The sequence below is a fragment of the Mercenaria mercenaria genome, unplaced genomic scaffold, assembly GCF_021730395.1.
Source record: "Mercenaria mercenaria strain notata unplaced genomic scaffold, MADL_Memer_1 contig_2950, whole genome shotgun sequence".
Taxonomy (NCBI): Eukaryota; Metazoa; Mollusca; class Bivalvia; order Venerida; family Veneridae; genus Mercenaria; species Mercenaria mercenaria.
In genome coordinates, this window is record NW_026461045.1 from 36105 (window position 1) to 58825 (window position 22721).

The following is a 22721-nucleotide window of genomic DNA, read 5'->3' on the forward strand; positions in this document are numbered from 1 at the left end:
GGCTCACAATATTACCCACTGTGTAATTTCTTTTCGAAATAATCAATTTTTGATGCAAAATAATAAAACATGTATTAACTCAATTTTTCAGTGGTTTCGTGACTAATATTTTCCAAGGCATTTTAAAATGTTAATGACACAAGTTTCTGACGGAAGAACATGCTACATGAGCTTGATTTTAACTAAAACACAAGGGCTCGAATCGATGAGAAAGCTGAGGTCAATGAGGAACAGGCATACTGTGAAATAATTAACACACCACCATGTCATATTGGCCATCTGCAAGCATTGAGTCCTAAATACATAGCTAGATTAGTTTTCAATATTGCTGATGAGTTTTCCATGAGATGCGGGCAAAGACATTCCAGTTTTCTACTTGCTACCTGCCAGTTGTTACTTGCGAATTGGGTAAAGTTTATAGATGTATACCCTCTGTTTGCATTTGCCATGAGCCTTTGAGGCAAGGTTATTTTAAATCACTGTCAGAATGAGGCAACTTATTTAAGGTCCTGTGAAGTTTCTATTTGCTAGGTGCCAGTTGCCATTTGCTAATTCACGGTGGGGAAACCAAGAATGCAACGTCATAAAAAAGCAGCGCAAATGAGCTGACCACACACAAATTTACGTTGATTCAGGTAAGAAAAGTCTTGTAACTTTTTTATTACTGCAGCTTTCGACTCGAGATAAAGAGCACCGTACCCGGCCTGGAGTATACTATTCTGCGGTAGTGTTCTATATTGTATGTATAGCTTGGTTTTTGCTCGAAAACGCGAACAGTTGGCAAAGAGGATATGAGCTGTACCACACTTTTGTCTAAGAAAGTGAGTTTTGACCGTATTTTCGTGAAATGAGGACAGATTTGACGCTCATTTAATATCAGTGACTAGCATAATAGTCAACCATTGTTTTATTTTGCAATTTACAAGGATATCTGACGATATTTTATGCAAAACAAACAACATTATTAAAATGAGAACGTCCACACTGACGACTTTGTTGGAGAACATCCACACTCTTAATTACCATTATTGCAGTTATGCTTCCTAAAAGCTGTTTCTTAGGCAGTCAAGCTACGTTGTTCAACAACAAATGCCGTCTATACATACAATCAGCAGTTCAAACCATTTACCGCGAGGCTGTAGACCAGTTAAAATAGATCATTAATCTTTGTGTATAGTGTGGCATAAGGACACTGTGTTCAGATTGATTGCATCTTAGGAAAAACATTATTTTAAGATAACAAGACAAATTCGCATAAAAGTCCTGCACACAAAGTTTAAGAGCAAATAAAGGATTGGAATAATTATTGTATTGTTATTTTGTTTATAACTATATCCATCCCAAAGTGCATAAAACACGGATAGTTAGTACTTTAACTAAATATTATAACTGTAAGATATTTTAAATCTTATTTCAGCAAATGGAAGTCTACTTCAAATATCAAATACAATCCAACCTTATACATAAAAGGGCATTATCACTTAAGGTGATTATGCACATTTGATAAACCGGCAGAAAGGCATACAATGTATTATCATTACGTAGACTAAAGCCTGGGTTCTGCATACGGAGCCGAAATTTATTTATTGAATGGCAATCCCATGACAACAGTATTATATTTCTAAAGATAAAACATGATATTAAAATTGTTCAAACATTAAATAGTTCTAAACAGTGTCTTTAAGTCAGCTGAAATGCGCTGATCTCTTCAAATAAAGGCAACGTCTATAGCCTAGTGGTAGAGCGTCCGCTTCGGGAGCGCGATGTCATGGGTTCGATCCTTGGCCGCGTCATACCAAAGAGCAGAAAAAGCACATGACACTATCGATTTACATTTGCCAAAAGTTGCAAGTTTATTCTATAATTCGGAGTTTAATCCAATTTAAAATCAGTGAAGAAAAAAAAAATGGATCCGAACTTGTAGAACTACCTTAGGCATCATACGGGAAAGATTTTCATGTGACGCCTTAAACTTTCATCAGTATTTATACACCTTTCCACACTCCTCACATCCTTGGTTTTCTCTCTCCGCTGTGACTGTCTAAGTGTTCCCGCAGAGCAGGTTTTCCGGTTAGCCCCTAATATCGCACTTCAATCAAATGCTGATTTATTAAAATAAATTTCCCATAATTTGAAATTTACTGCAATGCTATTGGACAAAAATAATTTCAAACACTAAATACTGTTTATACAACTGTATTAATAAATTTACTAGTTGCAGACACCTATTCACATTAGCAGATCTTAATAATTTCAAACTGTTTTATAGAGTTTGAGCCGTATTGTTCGTTAATAGTAGTTCAGCCCGGAAAATTGTAAGGGTGTTTAAGTATAGGTTTGTGGTTTGGCAAAAGAAATTTACATATACTTTGTTATCTCTCATATGTAATTGGTGCCAAAATAATTTATATGGGATGGGAAGTTTTATTTTTCTAATTATTGGCTAACCTGTTAAGTGTTTAAAATTATTTTTTGTTTACATATTTAAGCTCCGCGTACAGTATGTGACTTACCGGGTTAATAAACGACTGGAAGTAAATGTTGATTTACTAAAATTAATTTCCCCATAATTCCAAAAATACTGCAATGACAGTGGAGAAAAATAATTCCAAACACTAACAAGAGTGCCAGAATGTCACAATATACGCCCGTCACAGCAAATTTCTTTACTCTAGCACCAGTATTTGCTAATGGAATTTTAATTTTGTGGTTGTTTAGTAATCATTGTAAGTCTTTTGTTTTTAGTCCACAAAAAAACTCCTTACCAGGTAGAGATGCCTTAAAATACACCTAAAATTGGAAAGTAACATCTATATTGTACCAAAGAAAAGTGGTCTTATTTTTTCCCTACGGTCAATTATAAGAAAGTTACAATATAAATTATTTATAGCAACAACTAAGGGAAGTTAATCTTAAAAAAATCCAAAAAAAAAAATGTAAGTCCACACAAAAATCTTTACCAGGTAGAGATTTGTCAAAATACACCTCAAAATTGGATGTAGCGTGCATGTTGTACTACAGAAAAGTGGTCTCGATTTTTCCCTACGACTAGTAATGAAAAAGTTACAATATAAGCTATTTATAGTAACAACAAAGGGAAGTAATTCTAAAGAAGGGAAACATATGACACTTCGTCTCATGATGGTGTATAATTGTGCCAAGTAACAACAAAATCCCTCCATGCATGAAGAAGAAATTCTCCGGACAAAGTCATTCTTGTATCTGACCTTTGGCCTCTAAGTGTGACCTTGACCTTAGACCAAGGGACCTGGTTCTTGCGCATGACACTCCGTCTCGTGGTGATGAACATTTGTGCCAAGTTATATCAAAATCCCTCTATGCATGAAGAAGAAATGCTCCGGACAAGGTTTTCATTATTGAATCCTTAGACCTCTAAGTGTGACCTTGACCTTAGACCTAGGTACCTGGTTCTTGCGCATGACACTCCGCTTTGTGGTGGTAAACATTTGTGCCAAGTAATATCAAAATCCCTCCGTGCATGAAGAAGATATGCTCCGGACAAAGTTTTCTTTCTTGTATCCTTTGACCTCTAAGTGTGACTTGACCTTAGACCTGGGGACCTCGTTCTTGCACATGACACTCCGTCTTATGATGATGAACAATTGTGCCAACTTTCATCAAAATCTCTCCATGCATGAAGAAGATATGCTCCGGACAAAGTCATTCATGAATTTGACCTTCGACCTCCAAGTGTGACCTTGACCTTAGACCTAGGGACCTGGTTCTTGCGCATGACACTCCGTCTCATGGTGGTGAACAATTGTGCCAAGTTTCATCATAAACCCTCCATGCATGTAGAAGATATATTCCGGACAAAGTCTGTGGACACCGCCCGCGCGCCCATCTGCCCGCCAGGGGCATTCCCATAATACGTCCCGTTTTCCAAACGGGCGTATAAAATGGTGGAAAAAAGATTTATGTTTTCTTTTCCATTTTTATATTATATATTATATTATATATAACACGATCTTATTCATGTAGAATCTACTCTACTGAATATTTATATAGATCAAACGCCCTATATGGATTGCAACAATATTTTCAAATTGACATTATTAAATTTATGTCATAAAAAGAAATAAATACTGTCATCCGAAACAAAATAACGAATGACGCGCAGATTGAATGCAGTGAAACTTATCACTTTTACTTTACTTTTTTTACATGTCAGATTTTAAAACAAAAACGGTTTTGTCTTAGATTTTTCTAAATAGTGCATGATAATAGTGTGGATGTTCTCCAACAAAGTCGTCAGTGTGAATGTTCTCATTTTAATAATGTTGTTTGTTTTGAACAAAATATCGTCAGATATCCTTAAAAATAGCAAAATAAAACAATGATTGACTATTATGCTAGTCACTGATATTAAATGAGCGTCAAATCTGTCCTCATTTCACGAAAATACGGTCAAAACTCACTTTCTTAGACAAAAGTGTGGTACAGCTCATACCCTCTTTGCTAACTGTTCGCGTTTTCAAGCAAAAACCAAGCTATACGTACAATATGGAACACTACCGCAGAATAGTATACTCCAGGCCGGGTACGGTGCTCTTTATCTCGAGTCAAAAGCTGCAGTAATAAAAAAGACTTTTTTGACCTGAATCGACGTAAATTTGTGTGTGGTCAGCTCATTTGCGCTGGGTTTTGATGACGTTGCATTCTTGGTTTCCCCACCGTGTAATTGCTACTTGCCAGTTGCTAATTGCTACATGCCAGTTGCTAATTTCCAGTTGCTAGTTGCCACTTGCTAACTTGATTGATCAGAATCTGAATCTTGCAGCTTTCAACAGGCATATGTCAGACATGTTTTTTATGCCCCCCTTTGAAGAAGGAGGGGTATATTGTTTTGCAGATGTCAGTCGTCTGTATGTAGACCAATCCGTTTCCGGATGATAACTCAAGAACGCTTGAGCCTAGGATCATGAAAGTTGATAGGGAGTTTGGTCATCAGCAGTCTGCCCACAAACAAGTAGCTGTGAGCTTCCTGCTAACAAGTTGCTGGGATTTTCTTGAAAAAAAATATTCTAACTTCTTGCTTCCACATATTGAAAAAAATATTTCACTCAGGCCCCAAGTCAGATTTTTAAAAAAAAATCCATTACTCTGAAAGCTACTTTTTTTGTTTCGAAACTGCTTTTAGATTTAATATTTTATAATTACATACTGGTACTGATGATAAACCCGAACAGAAAATGAGGTTTTTTACCTGTAACTTTTTTATTTCTGCAAATTGAAATCAATGGTCGGTATCAAAATAAAGCTTAACCTTTGCTGAAAACTTTACATAATTCAAATTTATATTAAGTAAGCAAACTACACGAAGTGAGGGCCTGAAAGGGGTATGTAAAAAGGGGACTTTATGAAAGTTGACTGATGATAAATTCGAACCCTTTGTCATTTACAAAATTTTCTTGGTATTATTATATTGAAACTTTCCCCAAAAAGCTGCAACAGTCATTCCTGATCAAGTAATGAAAAGTTAACAAATGTCAGGCCTTCATGTTTCGACAGTGAGCATGCGCAAAAAACACCCTCTTCCCCAGTAATTTTGGATAATTTTTTTTTATACAAATTTATGTAAGTCATTTATTTATACAGAATATTTACCAATTTTGTTTTTAGCTCACCTGTCAAAAAGTGACAAGGTGAGCTTTTGTGATCGCGCGGTGTCCGTCCGTCCATAAACTTTTGCTTGTGACCACTCTAGAGGTCACATTTTTCATGGGATCTTTATGAAAGTTGGTCAGAATGTTCATCTTGATGATATCTAGGTCAAGTTTGAAACTGGGTCACGTGCCATCAAAAACTAGGTCAGTAGGTCTAAAAATAGAAAAACCTTGTGACCTCTCTAGAGGCCATATATTTCACAAGATCTTCATGAAAATTGGTCAGAATGTTCACCTTGATGATATCTAGGTCAAGTTCGAAACTGGGTCACGTGCCATCAAAAACTAGGTCAGTAGGTCTAAAAATAGAAAAACTTTGTGACCTCTCTAGAGGCCATATATTTCATGAGATCTTCATGAAAATTGGTCAGAATGTTCACCTTGATGATATCTAGGTCAAGTTCGAAAGTGGGTCATGTGCCTTCAAAAACTAGGTCAGTAGGTCAAATAATAGAAAAACCTTGTGACCTCTCTAGAGGCCATATTTTTCATGGGATTTGTATGAAAGTTGGTCTGATTGTTCATCTTGATGATATCTAGGTCAAGTTCGAAAGAGGGTTACGTGCCTTCAAAAACTAGGTCAGTAGGTCAAATAATAGAAAAACCTTGTGATCTCTCTAGAGGCCATATTTTTCATGGGATCTGTATGAAAGTTTGTCTGAATGTTCATCTTGATGATATCTAGATCAAATTCGAAAGTGGGTCACATACCATCAAAAACTAGGTCAGTAGGTCAAATAATAGAAAACCCTTGTGACCTCTCTAAAGGCCATAGTTTTCATGGGATCTGTATGAAAATTGGTCTGAATGTTCATCTTGATGATATCTAGGTCAAGTTTGAAACAGGGTCATGTGCGGTCAAAAACTAGGTCAGTAGGTCTAAAGATAGAAAAACCTTGTGACCTCTCTAGAGGCCATACTTATGAATGAATCTCCATAAAATTTGGTCAGAATGTTCACCTTGATGATATCTAGGTCAGGTTTGAAACTGGGTCACATGCCTTAAAAAACTAGGTCAGTAGGTCAAATAATAAAAAAACCTTGTGACCTGTCTAGAGGCCATACTTTTCATGGGATCTGTATGAAAGTTGGTCTGAATGTTCATCTTGATGATATCTAGGTCAAGTTTGAAACTGGGTCAACTGCTGTCAAAAACTAGGTCAGTAGGTCTAAAATTATTAAAATCTTTTGACCTCTCTAGAGGCCATATTTTTCAATGGATCTTCATGAAAATTGATCTGAATGTTCACCTTGATGATATCTAGGTCAGTTTCGAAACTGGGTTACGTGCGATCAAAAACTAGGCCAGTAGGTATAAAAATAGAAAAACCTTGTGACCTCTCTAGAGGCCATATTTTTCATGAGATCTTCATGAAAATTAGTGAGAATGTTCACCTTGATGATATCTAGGTAAAGTTCAAAACAGGGTCACGTACCTTCGAAAACTAGGTCAATAGGACAAATAATAGAAAAACCTTGTGACCTCTCTAGAGACCATATTTTTCAATGGATCTTCATGAAAATTGGTCGGAATTTTTATCTTGATAATATCTAGGTCAAGTTCAAAACTGGGTCACATGAGCTCAAAAACTAGGTCACTATACATGTCAAATAATAGAAAAAACAACGTCATACTCAAAACTGGGTCATGTGGGAAGAGGTGAGCGATTCAGGACCATCGTGGTCCTCTTGTTGTTTACACCAGTTGGTGTTGTAAGTGGAAACTATTAGATGGTGTGTTCAATTTTATAAATAACTAAGGTGTTTGACTTAATCATCTGTCTGGGTTTATCATCAGTACCAGTATTAAGTTAGTTTATATAACATGACACTTTTTCTGAGCAGCATTTCTATCAACATTTAAATATTGGACACTGCCGAAGAAGAGTGCCAGATTGATTCTGTGTAGTGTAATTGTGACTGCAATATGTTATACTGATGATTTCAGTATATGAGGAGCCTCCGTGGCAGAGTGGCTAAGGTCGCTGACTTGAAATCACTTGCCCCTCATCGATGTAGATTCGAGCCTCACTCAGGGCGTTGAATTCTTCATGTGAGGAAGCCATCCAGCTGGCTTACGGAAGGTCGGTGGTTCTACCCAGGTGCCCGCTCGTGATGAAATAATGTACAGAGGGGCACCTGGGGTCTTCCTCCACCATCAGAGCTGGAAAGTCGCCATATGACCTATAATTTTGTTGGTGCGATGTTAAACCCAACAAAAATAAACTAATAAATAAATTCAGTATATGAACAGTAAGGCCTAAAAAAAAATTCTTTGTTTCCGGTAACATGCTTAAAAAAATTAGGGTAGGTAGGTCGGAAAATATTTTTTTTTGGAATTTATTTTTATTAAGGGAGACTTTTTGTTATTGTTTTGTCAAAAAATTATTGCAAATAAGTAGGGCTGTCATCGATAGAAACGATATCGATATATCAACGATATTTTTTGGTCGATTGATTATCGATTCCCATTTTGAAAAATCGATATTTTACTGGAAAAAAAAATCTGTCCACATAAACACTCTAAATTAACTTTTCTCCCTGCAAAGATGTCGCCTAAGTAATGGAAGTTGTCTAAAAAGCTCATGTATAAACTTGTACCGTAGCTGCGTCTTTATTAATTTTTATTTATTTCATAAATACAAACACAACACAAATAATAGAAGATGCTGTTGACAACGATGAATATGAAAAGTAGGCAATAAAGCAAAAATAACATTTACCTATAACAAGAAGGTATATAGCATGCACACGAACAAATAGGGTGTTAATCTAACTTTATAATCGATATATCGATGTATCGTCGATATTTGTTTTCCGATATATCAGTATCGTCGATATGCCTAAGACCCAATCAATGACAGCCCTACAAATAAGGGGGTTATGCCTTTAGAGCATCAGTAAGTTGATTTCTAACATCACTGGCCATGTTTAAAGCATAAAAAGTGCAGTTTTGCATCTTTTTGTTAAAAAGTTGAAAAAAATATTCTCCAAGGCCATAAAAACATTTAGGGTCGGGCCAAAAATTTAGGGTAGGTCGGGATACCGGAAACAATTTTTTTTAAGAGCAGGGGGATGGGGTAGGGGAGTACCATCTTTTGAGTATTATATATATATTTCCTTATTTATAAGACCATACTGATAATTGTAATAAACAAATTATCCTAAAAGCTCACTAGAATTCAGCATTAAATTTTGGCTGTTGAAATATTCAGAACCATCTGCAGTAATACTTCCTACAAGGATCTTGCACCCTAATAAAGATTTCTACTTAAAATACCTTTTTTTCCAAGTTTTGTTGACAATATGTATCTTAAACCTTAAATAATCGACAACCATAATCAGCATTGAAATCCCCTTCGAATTCAGGATTTAACATGCACAAATTGCAAAATTTCACATGGGAGAACCCCGTATCCCTCTCATACAGAAATAATACAACACTAAGTTCTCAAAATAAGATATCCATTTTATTAGCTTGACTTTTCAAAGAATAGTCTTTATCATGATGTGAACTTGAACACTTGGCATTCTTCTTGAGATTTAAGTGCTAATTACAGAGTTACAGCCTATGAAATAGCCAAAATAGTGGATTTTTATGCCTCCCTTCAAAGAAGGAGGGGTATATTGTTTTGCAGATGTCGGTCGGTGGGAATGTAGACCAATCCGTTTCCGGATGATAACTCAAGAACGCTTGGGCCTAGGATCATGAAAGTTGATAGGGAGGTATGACCAACCAGATGACCCCTATTGATTTTGAGGTCTGTATGTCAAAGGTCAAGGTCACAGTGACCCTGAATAGTAAAATGGTTTCCGGATGTTAACTCAAGAACACTTGGGCCTAGGATCATGAAAGTTGATAGGGAGGTTGGTCATGACCAGCAGATGACCCCTATTGATTTTGAGGTCAGTATATTAAAGGTCAAGGTCACTGTGACCCTGAACAGTTAAACGGTTTCCGGATGATAACTCAAGAACGCTTAGGCCTAGGGTCACGAAAGTTGATAGGGAGGTTGGTCATGACCAGCAGATGACCCCTATTGATTTTGAGGTCAGTATGTCAAAGGTCAAGGACACAGTGACCAGGAACAGTAAAACTCAAGAACAATTGGGCCTTGGATCTTGACAGGTGATAGGGAGGTTGGCCATGACCAGCAGATGACCCCTATTGATTTTGAGGTCATTAGGTCAAAGGTCAAGGTCACATTGGCCAGGAACAGTTAAACGGTTTCTGATCTTCTTGTCCAAAACCATAGTGCCTAGGGCTCTGATATTTGGTATGTAGCAAAATCTAGTGGTCCTCTACCAAGATTATTCAGGTTATTTCCCTGGGGTCAAATATGGCCCCACCCCGGGGGTCACAGGGTTTATATAGACTTATATAGGAAAAACCTTTGAAAAACCTCTTGTCCAAAACCACAGGGCCTAGGGCTTTGATATTTTGTATATGGCATCATCTAGTGGTCCTCTACTAAGATTGTTCAAATTATTCCCCTAGTGTCAAATATGGTTCCACCCTGGAGGTCACATGGTTTACATAGACTTACATAGGGAAATACTTTGAAAATCTTCTTGTCCAAACCACAAAGACTATGGCTTTGATATTTTGTAATGTAGCACCATCTAGTGGTTCTCTACCAAGTTTGTTCAAATTATCCCTCTAGGGTCAAATATGGCCCAACCCCAGGGGTTACATGATCATCTAGACTTATATAGTGAAAAACTTAGAATCTTCATGTCCATAACTTACATCATTCAAATTTGGACCACATGTATAGTTTTGAGTGGCAAGATGAATCTTGACATGAGTTGACCTTGATATTGACCTAGTGACCTACTTTCACATTTCTGTAGCTACAGCCTTCAAATTTGAACCACATGCATAGGTTTGTGTACCGAAAAAAACTTTGACCTTGTTATTGACCTAGTGACATACTTTCACATTTTTGAAGGTACAGGCTCCAAATTTAAATCACATGCATAGTTTTTTGTTCCAAAATAAAATTTGACCTTGATTTTGACCTAGTGACCTACTTTCACATTTCTCAAGCAACAGCCTTCAAATTTGAACCACAAGCATAGTTTTGTGTACTGAAATGAACTTTGATCTTGAGATTGACCTAGTGACATACTTTCACATTTCTGAAGGTACAGGCTTCAAATTTGGACCACTTGCATAGTTTTGTGTTCCGAAATAAAATTTGACCTTGATTTTGACCTAGTGACCTACTTCACATTTCTCAAGCTACAACCTTCAAATTTGAACCACATGCATAGTTTTGTTTACCGAAATGAACTTTGATCTTGAGATTGACCTAGTGACCTACTTTCACATTTCTGAAGCTGCAGACTTCAAATTTGGACCACATGCATATTTTTGTGTTCTGAATTGAAATTTGACATTGATTTTTACCTATTACCTACTTTCACATTTCTCAAGCTACAGCCTCCAGATTTGAAGCACATGCATAGTTCTGTCTACCGAAATAAATTTTGACCTTGAAATTGATCTAGTGACCTACTTTCACGTTTCTCAAGCCACAGTTTTCAAATTTGGACCGCCCGCCCTATTTGATAAACGACATCTGAAATCATTAGTCCTCCACCTCTGATTCATGTTGGGAAGTTGGCAGTTACTTGCGGAGAACAGGTTTGTACTGGTACAGAATCCAGGAACACTGGTTAGGTTAACTGCCCGCCGTTATATGACTGAAATACTGTTGAAAAATGGCGTTAAACCCAAAACAAAACAAACAAATCAAATTTGGACCACATACACATTGTTTTGTACCGAAATGAAATTTGACCTTGATTTTGACCTTGAGCTAGTCTGTTTTGTACCGAAATGAAATTTGACCTTGATTTTTATCTTGAGCTAGTCTTGAAATTTGGAACATTCAAAAATGGCTCAGTGGATGGCGCCAAGATCAGTCTGTAATCTCTTGTTGGGTTAATAGGTTTAAGGTCAAGGTCAGATTAAACCAGAATGGTAGAACTTCTGTTTACAGTGAGCATATAATTTCTGTTCCTTGTGCAATTACTGAATGCATCAAGAGGGGTATTTCGTGTTCGACGAGCTCTTGTTTTTATTGTGATCCTCATAGCTCAAAAACTGTATGGCCTAGAATAATGAATCCTTTATATATAAAATATTTGTTGAGGCTATACCCCCTTAAGACTGCAAACATTTGAATTATTGCCCCTTATTTGTGACAAATGTACCAGTGGGGCCAGACCCTGTGTCCTAAAGACACATTCTAGTTTAAATATAATTTATAATGTGTCTTGTAACGGTTACTAAAATGTTTGTGTTCTAGTTGTAAACAGTCGAGTGATAAATATAAACCACACCATGAACAGTTTTTGCTATATGTCCCTTAATAAAGCAAATACATCTGTTTTGGTGTCTAGATAAGGCACAACTTGTACACTATATATAGTCAACACTTTCATATAACATTGATTTCGCTAGGGTTATGTCACAGGGAGTGCAATAAAAACTGACTACATTTATAACCACCACAGTAATTATTTTACCATTATCTAAATTATTGAGCTGAATATCATTTACCTTTACCCTGCTAAATTTCTATAATGAACTTGTTCATCTTTCTATTTGGACAATACCATTAACTGTTAAAAGGGGTGCTTGCCAAAAAGATACTGACTGAATAGCGAACAGTGCAGACCATAATCAGCCTGATCTTGGTCTGCATTGGTAGCAAAAGCAGAATCACTTGCTGCCAGCTGGCTAAAGGTTAAAGGTATACATGGTACATGTTTTGTTATTTAAAACTAAACGTTTATAATTGCTCTCTGTGTTTTGGTAGAACTTTAAAATATTTTACCAGGCCATTAAAGTGTTGATATTCATGGTATTAGGAAGAGTAATAAAGTTGAATTTTTTTAGAAAACTGAAATAGCTTTGCAGATTTCAGAAAAAAGGCATTTATTTGACAGACAGTTACAAGTTACAATGCAAAAGAATCAAATGAAAAAGCAACTCCTGTTTGATGTGAATGGACTCAGAAAGAACAAATGTGTCTGTATTAGGAAGGTGTCGGATTTATCCAGTCTTGCTCTAATATATGAAAAAGTTACTGTAAAGCCTGGCATTTGTGTATGGGAGACAGTTTTGCTGATGTGCAGGTATTATGTGCCCTTGTGTAATATTGAGGTTACTGACTTTTATGCCCCCCTTCGAAGAAGGAGGGTACACAATATTGTTTTGCAGATGTCGGTCGGTAGGTCGGTATGTAGACCAATCGCAAGATGGTAACTCAAGAACGCTTAGGTCTATGATCATGAAAGTTGATAGGGAGGTTGATCATAATCAGCAGATGACCCCTATTGATATTGAGACCAGTAGGTCAAAGGTCAAGGTCACAGTGACCTGGAACAGTTAAATGGTTTCCGGATGATAGCTCAAGAACCCTTGGGCCTAGGATCATGGAAGTTGATATGGAGGTTGATCATGACCAGCAGATGACCCCTATTGATTTTGAGATCAATAAGTCAAAGGTCACAGTCACAGTGACCCGGAACAGTTGAACGGTTTCCAGACGATACCTCGAGAACGCTTTGGCCTAGGATTACAAAACTTAATAGCAGTGTTGATCATGATCAGCAGATAAACCCTGTTAATTTTGAGTTCAGTAGGTCAAGATCATAGTTTCTGGACGTTAACTTGAAAACACTTGAGCCAAGGATCACAAAACTTAATAAGGAGGTTGATCATGACCAGCAGATGACCGTATTGATTTTGAGGTCAGTAGGTCAAAGGTCAAGGTCATATTGATCCATAACAGATCTACTGTTTCCAGATGATATCTTAAGAATGCTTGGGACTAGGATCATGAAAGTTGATAGGGAGGTTGGTCATGACCAGAAGGTTTGAGATCAGTAGGTCAAAGGTCAACAGTTAAACAGTTTCTGGATGATAACTCAAGAACGCTTGGGCCTAGGATTACAAAAGTTGATAGGGAGGTTGATCATAACCAGCAGATGACCCGTATAGATTTTGAGACCAGTAGGTCAAAGGTCAAGGTCATAGTGACCTGGAAGAGTTAAATAGTTTCCAGATGATAACTCATGAACCCTTGGGCCTAGGATTACGAAACTTAATAAGGAGGTTGATCATGACCAGCAGATGACCTCTATTGATTTTGAGGTCAGTATGTTAAAGGTCAAGGTCACACTGACCAAGTACAGCAGTTACTGAAAGCATCAAGGGGGCATTTCGTGTTCTACAAGCTCTTGACTGTTTACATTCATTTTAATAGAAAAGCAATATTATTTTGTGGTATTTAAGTTTTTTATGAAATAATTTAACTATGGTGAAATTTTGGATATTAATTAGCAGAGAGATATAGTTGTACTTTTGAAATGTATCAAATGTCTCTAAATTGCCAAAAAATTATAATGGTTGAAGTCATTACCGATAAATTCAGCTTTCAAAATTTAAATTTGTGTTTGCTTTATGGTAGTTTAATTTATTATGGGTAATTTAAACTTATGTGGATTTTATTTTTAGCTCATATCTAGATTCAACTTTCGTTTCAGATGAATATTTTTCTCACATGTTTTCAGGGATTAATACCCAGTTTTAAATTTAAACATCACTTAATGGCAAGTTGTTTATTTAAATATTCAGTTTTCAAAGGTATAAGGTTGATATCGTTTATAAATATGCGAAAAGACCAGCAGGATATTTCAAATTGACTACTCTCAGTCAAACTTCTTCTGGTAAGGTTGATTACTTTGAATCACTTAAATACCCCTTGAGTCGAAAGGTTTAAACCTTGTTTGGGTCGTGTGAGGAAGCCTGGTGGGTTGTGGAATGTTGTTGGTTCTGCCAAGATGCTGACCTTTGCATAACGCAATGCCCCGAGAAACATCTTGGGTTTTCTTCACCATTGAAGCTTGAGTCAACAAATGAACTGAATTGTGTCTGTTTGACTTAAACCTTGTAACTCGCCGTATATTGAACTTTAATTTCGATGACTGACTTGCAACTTGCACCTACAAGTACATTTTGTGATAAACTCCTGTAAATATTTTTCCCATACATTGCTGTCTTTTCAACAGACTGCAGTGAAACACTCGCTTGAGCATGAGTGGCTTTAGAACCCTGGCTAATACTCCAGCAATTCATGTAGTCTTGGCTGCTGTTTTCTATGTTTTGATCATTTGAAAGGCTGGAGAATTTTGATAATCTCCTTGCGACACCTCGACACCTCCAGTGATGTGCTATGTAATGTTTCATCGTGAATAAAAACTTTGCCAAGATTGAGAATGCCTTTTGTCAGTTAGCCTGGCTCCCTGGCTGCATTGTTAATTTTTTATGCCCCCGAAGGGAGGCATATAGTTTTTGAACGGTCTGTCAGTCTGTCAGTCTGTCCACAATTTTCGTGTCCGGTCCATATCTTTGTCATCGATGGATGGATTTTCAAATAACTTGGCATGAATGTGTACCACAGTAAGACGACGTGTCGCGCGCAAGACCCAGGTCCGTAGCTCAAAGGTCAAGGTCACACTTAGACGTTAAATGTCATATTTCATGATAGTGCATTGATGGGCATGTCCGGTCCATATCTTTGTCATTCATGCATGGATTTTAAAATTATTGGGCATGAATGTGTACCACAATAAGACGACGTGTCATGCGCAAGACCCAGGTCCGTAGGTCAAAGGTCCTAAACTCTAACATCGGCCAGAACTATTCATTCAAAGTGCCATCGGGGGCATGTGTCATCCTATGAAGACGGCTCTTGTTTGATACTGCATTCTTTTTGGCTCACCTGAGCAATGCTCAGGTGAGTTTTTCTAATCGCTCGATGTCTGTCATCTGTCATCTGTCTGTCTGTCAACATTTAGCTTGTGTATGCGATAGAGGTTGTATTTTTCAACTGATCTTCGTGACATTTGGTCAGAATGATTACCTTGATGAAATCTAGGCCGAGTTCGAAAATGGGTCATCTGGGGTCAAAAACTAGGTCACTAGGTCAAATCAAAGAAAAACCTTGTGTATGCGATAGAGGCTGTATTTTTCAATTAATCTTCATAAATATTGGTCAGAATGATTGCCTTGATGAAATCTAGGCCGAGTTCGAAAATGGGTCATCTCTGGTCAAAAACTAGGTCACTAGGTCAAATCAAAGAAAATACTTATTTATACTCAAGATTTTTTGCTCCAATTTTAATAATTGGTCAGAATATTTTTTTCCATGAAATCATTAGGTCAAACATGTTTACACAGTTATGGTGTGTTTCTCAGGTGAGCGACCTAGGGCCATCTTGGCCCTCTTGTTTATAAGTTTATTTTAAGCCTCTTAAATAGCTCTTTTTTATTAGATGGCTAAACCATACATATGTTTGGAGCCAGGGGCAATAAAACTGTCAATATAGAAACAAACTGCTCAGTTACTTCCACTGATAATGAAGAAAACTTATATATAAGAAATATGACAGAACAAACATAGGGACGGGAGCCAGTCTATTTGCCATGCAGCTGAGTTATCATTATGTGACTATCCTCCCTGTAAGACCAACAGAGCACATAAGACTTCAGGTCAGAAGATTTTGAGTTCAAATCCAAATCCATAATGAAGCTTAATTTCTTCTCCGAAACTATTCAGTCCAGCAGTGAATGCCAGGTGAGAAAAGCTGCAATCTAGGGTCATTATGGCCTTCCTGTTTCTTTTTTAAAAGCGAAAAACAAAATGGTAATTTCCAAAGCCATACCAATAACCTTTGTACAAGCTGTCTGCTTGAACCTGACAACATGTCTATTAACTATAGAATTTTCTTTTTATGTTTTCCAGATTAGTGAATATTTTCGAAGAGAAGTCAAAGAGCTGAATGCAACAAATGTACCTGTACCAACATGGTGTGTTCTTATTTAATTCTATGAAATTTTATTATATAGATAAGAACTTTTTAAAAAAAATTTTAATAAAGTATTGCAAATAAATCGAGGTACTGTGGTAGGACTTAATGTGTCTTTTTCATTATACACATTTTTAGCTCGACTATTCGAAGAATAGTCTAGCTATTCTACTCACCCTGGCGTCGGCGTCGGCGTCGGCGTCGGCGTCACACCTTGGTTAAGTTTTTGCATGCAAGTACATACAGCTATCATTTAAAGGCATATAGCTTTGAAACTTATTTATTCTTTTTCTAGGTCAATTACCAACCTCACTGGGTCAAGTTCCATAACTCTAACATGTATTTTGAGCAAATTATGCCCCCTTTTGGACTTAGAAAATTCTGGTTAAAGTTTTACATGCAAGTTACTATCTCCAAAACTAATGCAGATATTGAATTGAAACTTCACATGTGTCTTCGGGGTTATAAAACTAGTTGATAGCACCAAGTCCCATAACTCTGACCTTCATTTTGGCCAAATTATGCCCCCTTTTGGACTTAGAAAATTCTGGTTAAAGTTTTGCGTGCAAGTACATACAGCTATTACTAAAAGGCATATAGATTTGAAACTTATTTTTTCTTTTTCTAGATCAATTACCTACCTCACTGGGTCAAGTCCCATAACTCTGGCATGTATTTGGCCAAATTATGCCCCCTTTTGGACTTAGAAAATTCTGGTTAAAGTTTTGCGTGCAAGTACATACAGCTATTACTAAAAGGCATATAGATTTGAAACTTATTTTTTCTTTTTCTAGATCAATTACCTACCTCACTGGGTCAAGTCCCATAACTCTGGCATGTATTTTGGCCAAATTATGCCCCCTTTTGGACTTAGAAAATTCTGGTTAAAGTTTTGCGTGCAAGTACATACAGCTATTACTAAAAGGCATATAGATTTGGAACTTATTTATTCTTTTTCTAGATCAATTACCTACCTCACTGGGTCAAGTTCCATAACTCTTAACATGTATTTTGAGCAAATTATGCCCCCTTTTGGACTTAGAAAATTCTGGTTAAAGTTTTACATGCAAGTTACTATCCCCAAAACTAATGCAGATATTGAATTGAAACTTAACATGTTTCTTCGGGGTTATAAAACTAGTTGATAGCATCAAGTCCCATAACTCTGATATGTCCCCTTTTGAACTTAAAACTCTTTTGATATTTAACATTTTGGGTAATAATTTCCAGCTTCTGTGACAATATTTCGAATAGTCGAGCTTGGCTGTCTTATGGACAGCTCTTGTTATGGCTCCAGTGACACTTCTTTGGATCAGCCCTCGTACATAGCAATAATTCTCACGCAATTGAGTGTACGCACGCATTGAATGTACACTATTAAACCTATGTTAAACCTAACCTAAACCTTTAGTCAGTATATTATACACTCAATATTGTGCGTACATCTAATAGGGGTGATTTAATGTTGGTGCCTCATACATACAGTCACTGTTAATATTACCCTTAAATATCACCTATAAAATCTCAGATGTGTCTATATGTTCAGGTTTAGGGTCTTTTTCAACAATTTTTGTCGGGCCCACTTGTGGAAGTGAAGACATAGTTGAATCTCAGTGACACTGGTGGTAAACGCGCAATCCAATTCCCACTTGGAATATGCTAAAAAATGGATTGCGCGACTTCCGGTGCTGGTGTTGCACATCAATATATACAAAATTGAGGTAGGTGGGTTTTTGTTTTTGTAAATAATGACACATTTACGACTGCTTTCGAAAAAAAGCAAAATGCTGTTCAACACAAAAATGAATAAAGATCATGTGTGAAATACCAACTTGTTAATTTATGAATCAGCTCTGTTATCACGAAAAATCTGCTGGCTCGAGTTGTCAAAAAAGCATGGAATCATGAAAAATGCAAATTTTCTAACTCTTGTGCCTTCTTTCTGGAAATGTGACGCTTCTGATGATCAGACACGTGTAAAACAGTCATGAATATTACATACACTTGAATGAAATGTTGCTTTTGGGGGAAAGATTGGCAAAAAATAATCTGGAATGGGTTTGTGCCCCGGGGATGGAGTTGCGCGTATTAATTATATACATTATGATGTATACGAGCAACTCCATTCCCGGTGCGCAACCCCATTCCCGATGATTTTTTTGTCAATTATGTCCCCGTAAGCAGGATTTGAAGCAAGTATTTTTGATATTCGTTACATTATAACAGTTGTGTTATTATAAAAAAACATCAGATGTCCCAAGATTAGGCATATGAGGTCAGACACTTCCATTTTTGTTGATTTCATACTTTTTTCACGCTACGTGTCGCCTGAGTCTTTGTGATAATGGAACCTAATCATAAATTACAAACCAGATATTTTACACATAATTATGATGTATTACCATATTTGTGTCGAATAGCATTTTGCTTTTTTCAAGAAAATTTATTCTTGTCTCATACTAAGCAAAATCATAACTTCACATACCTCAATTTCGTCTTTTTTTACGCGCAACACCAGCACCGGACATTGCGCAACCCATTTTAAGCGTATTCCCGGCGGGAATTGGATTGCGCGTTTAACACCCATGAGTGAGATAGAGTGTCATGCGCAAACCGCAGGTTCCTATCTCAAAGGTCAAGGCCACAGTTGGAGGTCGAAGGTAATTTCAGATCTTGTCTGGCCCATAACTTTGACATGCATTGAGGAATCTTGTTTATATTTGGCATGAATGTTAACCTCGGTGAGGCGGAGTGCCATGCGCAAACCTCAGGTTCCTATCTCAAAGGTCAAGGTCACAGTTGGAGGTCAAAGGTAATGTCAGATCTTGTCTGGCCCATAACTTTGACATGCATTGAGGAATCTTGTTTATATTTGGCATGAATGTTTAACTCAATGAGACGGACTCTATCTCAAAGGACAAGATCACAGTTAGGGGTCAGAGGGCGGGCTCGACATGTTGCCTGTGGGCATCTATTTCAGTCATATAAATGAGGGTTTATGCTTGTAGCAGTTAGCTCAATGCCCAGCTTTATAGTGCTGCCACACAGGAATATCGCACCATAGACACATGGCATGATACCCCATCCAGTCACATTATACTGACACAGAGCTGACCAGTCCTTGTATTACCCTCTTATTGCTTAGCACCAAGTGAGGAAGCTACTTGGAACTATTTTTCACCTTTAAAAAACTATGTCACTAGGTCAGTTAATATTAAAACCTGATAACACTCTAGATTCCACATTTTATGCTGCCCTTCGAAAAAGGAGGGGTATATTGTTTTGCAGATGTCGATCGGTCAGTCTGTCGTCGGTCGGTATGTAGACCAATCCATTTCCGGATGATAATTCAAGAATGCTTGGGCTTAGGATCATGAAAGTTGATAAGATGGTTGGTCATAATCAGCAGATGACCCGTATTGATTTTGAGTTGAGTATGTCAAAGGTCAAGGTCACAGTGACCCAGAACAGTTAAACGGTTTCAGGATGATAGCTCAAGAGCGCTTGGGCCTAGGATCATGAAAGTTGATTGGATGGTTGGTCATAACCAGCAGATGACCCCTATTGATTTTGAGAACAGTAGGTTAAAGGTTAAGGTCACAGTGACACAGATCAGTTAAACGGTTGATAACACAAGAACACTTGGGCCTAGGATCATGAAAGTTGATAGGGAGGTTGGTCTTGACTAGCAGATGACCCCTATTGATTTTGAGGTCAGTTGGTCAAAGGTCAAGGTCACAGTGACCAGGAACAGTTTAACGGTTTCCAGATGATAACTCAAGAACGCTTGGGCCTAGGATCACGAAAGTTGATAGGGAGGTTGATCATGACCAGCAGATGACTCCTATTGATTTTGAGGTCAGTAGGTCAAAGGTCCGGGACACAGGGACCTGGAACAGTAAACCGTTTCCAGATGATAACTTTAGAACGCTTGGGCCTAGGATCACGAAACTTAGGGGGGAGGTTTATCATGGCCAGCAGATGACCCCTATTGATTTTGAGGTCAATAGGTCAAAGGTCAAGGTCACTTTGACCAAGAACAGTAGAACTTTTGTGCACAGTGACCAAAAGATTTCTGTTCCTTGTGCAATTACTGAATGCGTCAATGGGGGCATTTCGTGTTCTACAAGCTCTTGTTTACCTAATCTTTCTAAAACTTTGTCGGAATGTCTTTATAATATCTAGGTCATATTTGAAACTGGGTTACCTGAGGTCTTAAACTAAATCTCTAGATAAATCAGAGAAAAACCTTTTAAACACTCTAGAGGCAATATTTTCTGCTTGATTACCAAATAGTTGTCTCCATGAAATACAGGATTAGTTCACAATTGGGTTAGCTGAGGTCAAAAACTTGATCACTAGATAAAATATTAGAAAACCTTGTTAACACACTAGAGGCTACATTTTCTGTTTGATCTTCATGAAATTTTGGTAGAATGTTTGTCTTTATAAAATCTAGGTGAAGTCCAAAGCTGGTTTAACTGAAGTTAAAAGCTAGGTCTGAAGGTCAGATCATAGAAAAACCTTGCTAACACTATAGGCCAAATTTTCCATTAATTTTTGATCTTCATACAAAATTGTCAAGATTATTTGTCTCTGTGAAATCTAGGTCAAGTTTAAAACTGGATTACTTTAGGTCTTTAACTCATAAGGTCAAATCATAGAAAAACCTTAATAGCACTATAACAGAGGCCACATTGTATAATTGATCATCATATAAATCTTTGTCGGAATGACGTGTAGGTCTAGTTTAAAATTGGGTTACCTGAGGTCTGAAACTAGGTCCCTTGGTCAAATCATAGAAAAGCCTTGATTACCGTCTTAAAGTCCACATTTCCTGCTTGATCATCATACATTTTGTCAGAATGTTTGTCTCTGTGAAGCCTGTGTCAAGTTGAAAAGTGAGGTTCCTAAGGTAAAAAACTACTGTAAAAGCAGAAATTTTTGAGAGGGTTTAATTTTAGCTATATTCGTGAGGCCCTTCATCTCGCGAAAAATTAATCCTCATGTAAATATTCACCGAAGCCCGCCCGCTTAACTCAGTTTAATCCTCGGGCGGGGCGTATGTTCTCCGTGACTATTTGATAAACGACATTGTGTCTGAAATCATTAGTCCTCCACCTCTGATTCATGTGGGGAAGTTGGCAGTTACCTGCGGAGAACAGGTTTGTACTGGTACAGAATCCACATTTTATGCTGCCCTTCGAAAAAGGAGGGGTATATTGTTTTGCAGATGTCGATCGGTCAGTCAGTCGCTTTTCAGACTTCACAGCCAGTATACTTACAGACAACTGTTAGATCATAAGTTAATCGGTCAATAAATAAATTATTTTCAGACTTCACAGCCTCCAGGATTTCCAGATAATTCAGGTTGTAAATGCACAGTTTTGGAAGATGAAAGTCCTAGTTTACAAAAAATCAACAATATCACCAAAGTAAGACCTGAAGATGGACAGGGATTTCCTATTGTGGTACAAGATGATGATATTTCTCCTGACAAAGGTTATATTTTCTTTTGTTTGTGATTCAATTCTATCAGTATATTTATTAATGTGTAATGTGGTCACCATGCACCATGTCCAGCAGGTTCACCATTTAGTCAGCAATATTTTTTACTAAATGCCATTCATATCCAGGGAAAACATGCTGATTTTCCTTAGTAAAATGAACCTGCTACATATATTCCACACATATATGTAAAGCTATATTGCTAAATTGCTTTAACCTTTACTCTGCTAAATTTCTAAGATGGACGGGTCCATCATTCAGTTTAGGCGGTACCGTTTATTATTTGAAGGGGTGTTTAATGAAAATTTACTGACTGAATAGCGAACAGTGCAGACTGTGATCAGCCTGCACGGAAGTGGAAGCTGATCTTGGTCTGCACTCGTTGCAAAGGCAGAATCACTTGCTGACAGCAGGCTATAGGTTAATGACAAAAGCAATATTGTAATGAATACATTTTTGTTTATCTTTTTCTTTTGTTAATGTTAGAAGTTTTCAGTTATTCTTAGAGAAGTGCTTATAGCTCAGGATTAAAGTACAGATACACTTGAAATAAAGAAGCATTTAATCCACTTTTTGCAATATGATGACTTAATTTGTAAGGGTAAAACAAATTTTCATTCTTGCATAAAAGACCAGGAT

General features: G+C 37.2%; 1 protein-coding gene across 2 annotated transcripts in view; it reads left to right on the forward strand.

Moving 5' to 3' along the window:
• The window catches only part of LOC123532139 (uncharacterized), a 37449-nt gene that overhangs the window by 6302 nt on the left and 8426 nt on the right, over positions 1-22721 (forward strand). Inside the window, exons 1-3 of one of the 2 annotated variants that reach the window (XM_045313497.2) lie at positions 14227-14315; positions 16511-16575; positions 21911-22076. In XM_045313497.2, the coding sequence (XP_045169432.2) occupies positions 16573-16575; positions 21911-22076 (169 nt within the window). In that variant the 5' untranslated portion in view covers positions 14227-14315; positions 16511-16572. Of the gene's footprint in view, positions 1-14226; positions 14316-16510; positions 16576-21910; positions 22077-22721 lie in introns of those variants that run through there. The other variant, XM_045313498.2, reaches the window with a different exon arrangement.